We start from the raw sequence: 9,299 nt of genomic DNA, 5'->3' as shown, positions 1-9,299 counted from the left end.
ACCTTGACAAGAAAAGCAAAGCAGTGCGACACAAAAACAACGACACAGAGTTAGCACATGAATAAACAAACATACAGTCAATAACACATAGAAAAAAGTCTATATACAGCTGTGTGCAAAGAGAGAGGTAAGATCAGGCAGGAAAGGCAATAAATAGGGCAAATAGTGGCGAAGTAATACAATATAGCAAATTAAACCACTGGAGTGATATATGTGCAGAAGAAGAGTGTGCAAGTTGAGATACTGGGTGCAAAGGAGCAACAAACAAAAAACAGTATGGGCGGGATGAGTAAGTGATGGGCTATTACAGATGGGCATGTTACAGGTGCAGTGATCTGTGAGCTGCTCTGACAGCTGTGCTAAGCTAGTGAGAAGATAGAGTCTCCAAGCTTCAGTGTTCTTTTTCCAGTTCGTTCCAGTCATTGGCAGCAGAAACTGGAAGGAAAGGCGGCCGAAGGAGGATTGGGCTTGGGATGACCAGTTGAAAGATATACCTGCTGGAGCGGCGTGCTACGGGTGGGTGTTGCTATGGTGACCGTGAGCTGAGATTAAGGCGGGGCTTTACCTAGCAAAGACTTATAGATGACCTGGACCATTGTTGCGAACGAACATGAAGCGAGGGCCAGCCAACGAGAGCATACAGTCGCAGTGATGGGTAGTATATGGGGCTTTGGTGACAAAACAGATGGCACTGTGATAGACTGCATCCAATTTGCTGAGTAGAGTGTTGGAGGCTATTGTGAAATGACATCGCCGAAGTCAAGTAGGTAGAATCAGTATTTACGAGGGTATGTTTGCAGGCTGAGTGGAAGGATCCTTTCGTAGCGAATAGGAAGCCGATTCTAGAGTTTAATTTGGATTGGAGATGCGGTTAATGTGAGTCTGGATAAGGAAGTTTCAGTCTAACAGACACCCTAGGTATTTTGTAGTTGTCCACATATTCTAAGTCAAGAACCGTCCAAGTATGATGCTTGAGTCGGGCAGCGATCGTTGAAGAGCATGCATTTAGTTTTACCTGCATTCAGAGCAGATTGGCAGGTTATTTTGGTTTTCAAACAACTTCGCTTCTTGGTCCAGTAGCCAAACCTTCAATCCCAGTTCATATTTAGCAACCCGTGATTAGTTGTTTATGAATTTATCTTCCCACAACTTTTTTAAGAGTCTGGTTTTGGAATTAGCGCTTTTTCTTTCTCGGAAAGCTGACCATAGAATAGGTCACGTTTCTTACTAGGGGGACAGTAGATTGAACACAGCTAGATGATGTTGCTGTTTGTTACTCGTCTTGTGGCTGGGGAAAGTAAATTTCTGGAACGTTACTCTTAACATCCGCAAAGGTGCACATCAGCATCGGTAAGAAGGCACCCTCATCTGTTGCATCCTTGGAATGCCTGTTCTCGTTGGAAGATGAATTGACCGTGTCATTCGTGAGCAGCCTAATAGGTTACACACCCAAATGCACATGAGTCAGTCCCATGTATCAAATAACCGGTTTGTTAAAATGCTTCTGGTCACATGTCCATTACCACGTTTCCTAATGGAAACGTGTGTTGTGTGTGTGTGTTGTTGTGTGTGCAGGGACCCTGGTGGAGGTCTAGAATGACAGACCATTCGAGACCGAGACTCCACCGGTAGACTGCAGCTCCAGAAACTCTTATACAGGATGGACTCTAGTCACCAGATGAGAGGACTCGTAGCACCAGGTGAGATGAACTCTAGTCACCCAGTGGGATGGAGCTGTACATGGAGACTTATCACCAGGTGAGATGGACTCTAGTCACCAGGTGAGAATGGACTCTAGTCACCAGGTGGGATGACTCTAGTCACCAGTGAGATTGGACTCTAGTCACCAAGGTGGATGGACTTCGAGTCACCAGGTAGGGATGGACTCTAGTCACCAGGTGAGATGGACTCATCACCAGGTGAGATGGACTCTAGTCACCAGGTGAGATGGACTCTAGTCACGCAGGTGAGATGGGACTTAGTCACCAGGTGAGATGGCACTGCTATCACTTCCGGTGGTGCTCTAGTCAGGTGAGATGGACCACTTCTCGTCACCAGGTGAGATGGACTCTTATCACCAGGTGAGATAGGGACTCTAGTCACCAGGTGATGCACTCCTAGTCACCAGTGAGATCGACTTCTGTCCACAGGTGAGATGGACTCTAGTCGACCAGGTGAGATGGAACTCTAGTAACAGGTGGAGATGGGACTCTAGTCCACCAGGTGAGAATGGACTACCTATCCCTGGATGATTGCACCAGAGATGACTCAATGAATGGACTCTAAAGTCACCAGGTGGGATGGACCTCTAGTCACCAGGTGAGATGGATCTAGTCACCAAGGGGTATGGACTCTAGTTCACCAGGTGAGATGGGAACTCTAGTCACAGGTGGGATGGACTCTAAGTCACCAGGTGATGACTTCTATCACCAGGGCGGAGGACGCTAGTCACCAGGTGAGATGGACTCTAGTCACCAGGTGAGATGGACTCTAGTCACCAGGTGAGATGGACCTAGTCACCAGTGAATGGACTCTTAGGCACCAGTGGATGGAACTCTAGTCACCAGGTAGATGGACTCTAATCACCAGGGAGATGGACTCTAGTCACCAGTGTGAGATGACTCTGTCACCAGGGAGATTGGACTCTAGTCACCAGGTTGGATGGACTCTTAGTCACCCAGGTGAGATGGACTCGACACCAGGGGGATGGACCTCTAGTCCACTCAGGTGAGATGGACTCTAGTCACCAGTGAAGATGGACTCTAGTTCACCAGGTGGATGGTCTCTTAGTCACCAGGTGAGATGCGACTCTAGTCACAGGGAGATGGACTCTAGTCACAGGTGAGATGGACTCTAGTCACCAGGTGATGGGACTCTATCAACAGTGGGAGGACTCTAGTCACCAGGTGAGATGTAACTCTAGGGCAACCAGGGGGGATGGACTCTATCACCAGTGAGATGACTCTAGTCAAACCAGGTGAATGGAACGCTAGTCACCAGGTGAGATGGACTCTAGTCAAACCAGGTGGGATGGACTCTAGTCACCAGGGTGAGAGGACGCTAGTCACCAGTGGGATGGGACTCTATGTCACCAGTTAATGGACTCTAGTCACCAGGTGGATGGACTCAGTCACCAGGTGGATGACCTCTAGTCACCAGGTAATGGACTCTAGTCACCAGTGAGATTGGACCTAGTCACCAGGGGAGATGGACCTCTAGTCACCAGGTGAGATGTTGTCACCTGAGTCAGACCATGTGATACTGAGCATGGTGACTCTACGTCACCAGTGGATGGCACTCTAGTCACCATGAGAATGGACAGCACATGTGACTCTAGTCACCAGGTGAGATGGACTCTATCACCAGGTAGATGGACTCTAGCACTCATGAGATGATAAAGGATGACTCTATCACCAGGTGAGAATGACTCATCAGCCAGTGAGATGGACTCTAGTCACCCATGGATGAGATGAGGGGCTACTAGTCACCAGCGTGAGGATGGACTCTATTCACAGGTGGATGGATCTAAGTCGACCAGGTGAGATGGACTCTAGTCACTCGCAGGGAGATGGACTCTAGTCACCAGTGAGATGACTCTACTACCAGGTGAGATGGACTCTAGTACCAGTGACGAGACTCTATGCACCAGGTGAGATTGGACTCTAGTCCACCAGGTGAGATTGACTCTAGTCACCAGTGAGATAGGACTCTAGCACCAGGTAATATGGACTCTACGTTCACCCAGTGAATGACTCTATCACCAGGTGCAGACGGACTCTAGTCACCAGGAGTGGACTGTCAAATACTGGCACCTATTCACCAGGTGAATGGACTCTAGGTCACCAGGTAGGATGGAACCTAGTCACCAGTAAAGATCTGTCCGGCATAATGGACTCTAGTCACCAGGTGGGGAAGACTTCTATGTCACCTTGAGATGCTTCCCCAGTAGATGAGACTCTGTCACCGAGTAGATGACTCAGTCACCAGTGAATGGACTCTAGTCACCAGGTGAGATGGACTCTGTGCACCGGAAGGACTAGTACCAGGAGACTCTATCACCAGGTGAATGGACCTTAGTCACCAGTGAGGGTCGTTACCGTGATGACTATCACCAGTGGGATGGACTCTAGTCACCAGTGGATCGGATCAGGATGGACTCTAGTCACCAGGTGAAGGCTCTAGTCACCAGCAGATGGACTCTATGCACCCCGTGAGATGACTCTAGTCACAGGGTGGATGGACTCTATCACACAGATGAGCACTATAGTCACCATGGAGGATGAGTGGAATGACTCTAGTCCACCAGGTGAGATGGACTCTAGTCACCAGGTGAGATTGACTCTAGTCACCAGGTGAGATGGGACTCTAGTCACCAGTGAAGATGACTCTAGTCACCAGGGAGGATCGACTCAGGTCACCAGTGGAATGACTTAGTCACCAGGTGGGATGGACTCTAGTCACCAGGTGAGATGGACTCTAGTCACCCAGGTGAGATGGACTCTAGTTCACCAGTGAGATGGACTCTAGTCACCAAGGTGAGATGGACTCTGTCACCAGTGAGATGACTCCTAGTTCACCAGAGTGGATGACTCTACACCAGTGAGATGGACTCTAGTCCACACAGGTGTGATGGGACTCTAGTCACCAAGTGAGATGGACTCAGTCACCAGTGAGACTCTAGTCACAGGTGGAGATGACTCTAGTCACCAGGGTGAGATGACTCTAGTCACCAGGTGAGATGGACTCTGATGTCACCAGAGTGAGAGATGACTCTAGTCACCAGGTGAGACAGAAGTTGCTTCTCTCTCCTGTATAATGTGTCTTTCTTTGAGGATTGATTTGATACTGGAAGCAGTAGTCTGCTCTAGCCGGAGACAATTACGTGTATTAAATAAGCAAGGATAAAAAATATACTATAGAGCCCACAGGCTCTATTTTCATTGTGGTCCTTAAAATGTTCTATATTTCAACATTTCACTTGTCAAGTAATCAATACTGTGTGTTATTTTTTGACATGTTGAAAACTTACTGATCTAGGAAGGTATTGTTTTACGTCACGTCTCTTGTTATGCTTGATAAATAACTCTCCTCCCACCTTTCAGATTGCGTCCACCAACGATCATGGAGGAACCAGTACAGCCAAAGGTAACCAGCCACCGCCGCTCTCTTCCTCAGCCCTTGCCACACCTGATTGGCGTCCAATGACTGTGAGGCGATAGCCGCTCTCTTCCTCACCTGCACACCTGATTGGTTCCAATGACTGTGAGGCGGACACTTTGTTGTCAATATGAGATTATAGAGACCATACGTCAAATAGCTTATTCAGGTTCTGAAGCCATGAAGGCATTTACGACAAGAGGTAGAATTGAATGTGCTTAGAGCGCTCCTGGAGCGTAGTGTCCTGAGAGTAGGTCGAGCTGTATTCTCCTGCTTATGGCTGTTCTCATGCTTGTCCCTCGGACTGTTATCTTCCTCGAGCTGTTGGAGTTGTCTCTGAGCCTAATGCGCTTACAATCATGAATGGTGAGATGAGACTTGTTGCCTTAGTTTTAAGCTGTATCTTTTCCTCTGCGAGCTGTTAGCTTGTCCTCTGGACTAGTATGCGCCTGTCCTCTGAGACTGTATGGGTTTGTGCCAGGAGCCGTGTATGTGTTCTCTGAGCTAGTATGGCTAGTGTCCTCTGGAGCTGTATGCTTGATTGCCTCTGAGCTGATAGGCTCTTCCCCTCTGAGCTGTATGGCTTTCCTTCTGGATGAGTATGTTTTCAGCACGTATCGTCAGCTCGGAGCTGTCATGGTTTCCTCTGGAGCTGTTATGGCTCTAGCGTAATTTCTGCTTCGAGCTGTTATGGCTTTCCTCTGGAGTTCTATGTGTCACTCTGGATAGTGTATGGCTGTCCATCTGGAGCATGTATGCTTGCCTCTGACGAGTGTATGGCTGTCCTCTGGAGCGTATGTGGTTTCTCTGAAGCTGTAATGGTGTTCCCCAATCTGCGACTAAGTGTATGCTTAGTCCTCTGGAGCTGCTAGTGCCTAGTGAGGTCCTCTGAGCTGTAATGCTATCTCTGGCTTGTGTACCTCTGGAGCTGTAATGGTTTTCCTTCTGGTTACTTGTCCTGAGCTGTATGTCTGTCCTCTGGGAGATTCACTGCTTGTACCCTGGGTCTTGCTATGCCCTCTGGAACTGTATGACTTTGTCCTCTGACGATAGCTGTTCTACTGATGGCTTTCCTCTAGGTATTGCTGAGCGTATGCTTCTTAGCCTTCCTCCTGAGCTAGAGCTTTGCCTCTAGCAACCTTGAGCTGTAACATCCCTGAGCTGTATGGCTCTCCTCTGAGCTGAGGATTGTCTCCTCTGAGCTTATGTTTGTCCTCTGGAGGCTGTCACTGGTTCCTCTGAGCTTATTGGCTTATCCTCTGCTATGTATCTCTGTTAGTGTCTTTGTCCTCTCGAAAGTGTTATTCTTTCACCAAGCCACCAAGCTAATCATCACTGGAGTTGGTCTAGTGAAAGACAGAGAGCTTTCTTAGGCAAATAAACCCTCTTTATTACAGTTGCAGTCCAGTCCATTGGCTGGAGTCGTAGCGATTCTGCCATGTGTAGTAGAGGCGAGCTCTGAGTCCATTGTTGTGTCAGCCAGAGGGAGGGACCTGATCCCATTGTGTGTCAGCAGAGAGGCGATACATCTGGGTACCATTGTGTGTCATCAGGATGGATGGCGACCTCTTGTGTCCCAATGAGTGCTCCGTCGTCATTCGTAGCAGAGTGAGGCGACTCTGGTCCATGTGGGTCAGCCAGAGTGAGGAACTCTGCCATGTGTCAGCCAGAGTGAGGTGACTCTCCATGATGCTACAAGTAGATCTGCATGGGTCAGCCAGAGTGCAGGCGACTGCTGGGGCATCCATTGTGGTGTCAGCCAGAAGTGAAGCGACTCGGGTCCATTGTTGTCAGCCAGAGATGAGGCGACTCTGGCGTCCATTGTGTGTCAGCAGCAGTGCAGGCGACTCTGGTCCACTGTGTGTCAGCCAGAGTTGACCTGCCATTGTGGTAGCCACATGATGCAGTTGATTATTCAACATGTCCGCTCAGAACACCATTCTAATTAGCATAGCCTGTGCTACTCTCTATCGTATGCAGAAAGAGCAAAGGCCAGAACTGAAGTCTGACCAGGGCTCTGTCCCAAATGTTCCCTATAAATGAAACTACCTGCAGGGGCTCAAGTCAAAAGCAAGTGCACTTTATATGGAAAAGTGTTCATTTGATACAGCCCAAGGGCTGAGCGGTTTATTCTCCCTCCCCTCTGAGGACTAGATACAGGCCAGGCTGAGCGTTATTCCCCCTCCCTCTGAGGACTTAGAACAGGCCAGGGCTGAGCGGTTTATTCCCCCTCCCTCTGAGACTAATACAGGCCAGGGGACTTAGCGGGTTGATTTCTTCCCTCCCTCTGAGGACTTAGATAAGGCCAAGGGCTGAGCGGGTATTATTCCCCTCCCTTCTAGACCGGATACAGGCCAGGGGCTGAGCGGTTTATTCCCCCTCCCTCTGAGGACTAGATACAGGCCACGGGCTGAGCGCGTTTATTCCCCCTCCCTCTGAGGACTAGATACAAGGCCAGGGCTGAGCGGTTATTCTCCCTCCCTCTGAGGACTAGATACAGCCCAGGGACTGACGGTTTATTTCCCCCTCGCCTCTGAGGACTAGATACAGGCAGGGCTGAGCGGTTATTCTCCCTCCCTCTGAGGACTAATACAAGCCAGGGGCTGAGCGGGTTATTCCCCCCTCCCCTCTGAGACTAGATACAGGCCACGGGCTGAGCGGTTTATTCCCCCTCCCTCTGACGGACTTGATACAGCCAGGGCTAGCGGTTTAGTCCCCCCTCTGAGGACTAGCCTCCGCTTTACACGTCCATTACAGAGTATGTCCGGTTAAACCAAGCAAACAGCCACTTAGTTAGTGGCGTTAAACCCAAGTAAACACTGTCAGTTACAGGTCGACTTCTAGGAGATATCTCTCTTAACCCAAGTAAACACTGTCCATTACAGAGTCTGACTTAGGTTGGGGTTTAAACCCAAGTAAACACTGCCCGTTACAGAGTCTGACTTAGGTTGGGGTTTAAACCAAAGTAAACACTGCCCGTTACAGAGTCTGACTTAGGTTGGGGTTTAAACCCAAGTAAACACTGTCCATTAGTCTGACTTAGGTTGGGGTTTAAACCCAAGTAAACACTGTCCATTAGAGTCTGACTTAGGTTGGGATTTAAACCCAAGTAAACACTGTCCATTAGTCTGACTTAGGTTGGGGTTTAAACCCAAGTAAACACTGTCCATTAGTCTGACTTAGGTTGGGATTTAAACCCAAGTAAACACTGTCCATTAGAGTCTGACTTAGGTTGGGATTCAAACCCAAGTAAAAACTGTCCATTAGTCTGACTTAGGTTGGGATTCAAGCCCAAGTATAAACTGTCCATTAGTCTGACTTAGGTTGGGATTTAAACCCAAGTAAACAAACAACATCTAACATAACACCATCTACTTTGAATGTGTGCAACTTTTAATCAGCGTTGAACTGAATCTTGTCCTTACTCAAGGTAACCACTGAGTGAAAATCCTCTGTTCACTTTGAGAAAGAGCTCTTGTCAAATCATGTTGTTATCATATTTGTTGTGTTAGTTAATGTTTTCTTGGACTCGTGTTTTGGACTGTTTGTTTTCCTCAGGAGAGACTTTCCTCAACACTTGGAAAACATACGAGAGCTCTGTTTAAACAAGGTTACCGTGTTAACACGTGGCAGGATAACTGACCTCCACAGACTGCTGTACTAGGATGGGCCAAAAGAGTTAGATAGAGATGAGAGCTCTGTTTAAACAAGGTTACCGTGTTAACACAGCAGGATAACTGACCTCCACAGACTGCTGTACTAGGATGGGCCAAAAGAGTTAGATAGAGATGAGAGCTCTGTTTTAACAGACCTTTACCACTAGAGTTCAATTGTCTTTTTGACTCAAGCTGTGTCTTTACTGTCTTATATAGGACGTACAGGGAGGCAGGTAGCCTAGCGGTTAGAGAGTTGGACCAGTAACTGAAAGGTTGCTGGTTCGAATCCCCGAGCCGAGAAGGTGAAACGTCTGTGCCCTTGAGCAAGGCACTCAACCCTTATTTGCTCCAGGGGCGCGTACTATTTTGGCTGACGCTATAAAACAACGGATTCCACTGCACCTCTCCTCGCTCCGTCCCTCTGTCTCCTCTCTCCGTCCCTCTGCCCCCTCTCTCCGTCCCTCTGTCTCCTCGCTCCGTCCCTCT

At 48.5% G+C, this 9,299-nt stretch overlaps 1 protein-coding gene across 1 annotated transcript in view; it reads left to right on the top strand.

Annotated features, from left to right (window-relative positions):
* The window catches only part of LOC112078345 (pecanex-like protein 1), a gene marked incomplete at its 3' end in the record, with an annotated part of 20,600 nt that overhangs the window by 8,270 nt on the left and 3,031 nt on the right, over nucleotides 1-9,299 (top strand). The window contains exons 3-5 of the mRNA XM_024144619.2: nucleotides 1,576-1,660; nucleotides 1,880-1,898; nucleotides 5,103-5,145. Of these exons, the coding sequence (XP_024000387.2) occupies nucleotides 1,881-1,898; nucleotides 5,103-5,145 (61 nt within the window). The remainder of the gene's footprint in view (nucleotides 1-1,575; nucleotides 1,661-1,879; nucleotides 1,899-5,102; nucleotides 5,146-9,299) is intronic.

This window comes from Salvelinus sp. IW2-2015, unplaced genomic scaffold, assembly GCF_002910315.2.
Source record: "Salvelinus sp. IW2-2015 unplaced genomic scaffold, ASM291031v2 Un_scaffold5562, whole genome shotgun sequence".
In the NCBI taxonomy this organism is placed as follows: Eukaryota; Metazoa; Chordata; class Actinopteri; order Salmoniformes; family Salmonidae; genus Salvelinus; species Salvelinus sp. IW2-2015.
Note: the sequence above shows the minus strand (reverse complement) of the source record. Positions and strands in the feature narration are given on the sequence as shown.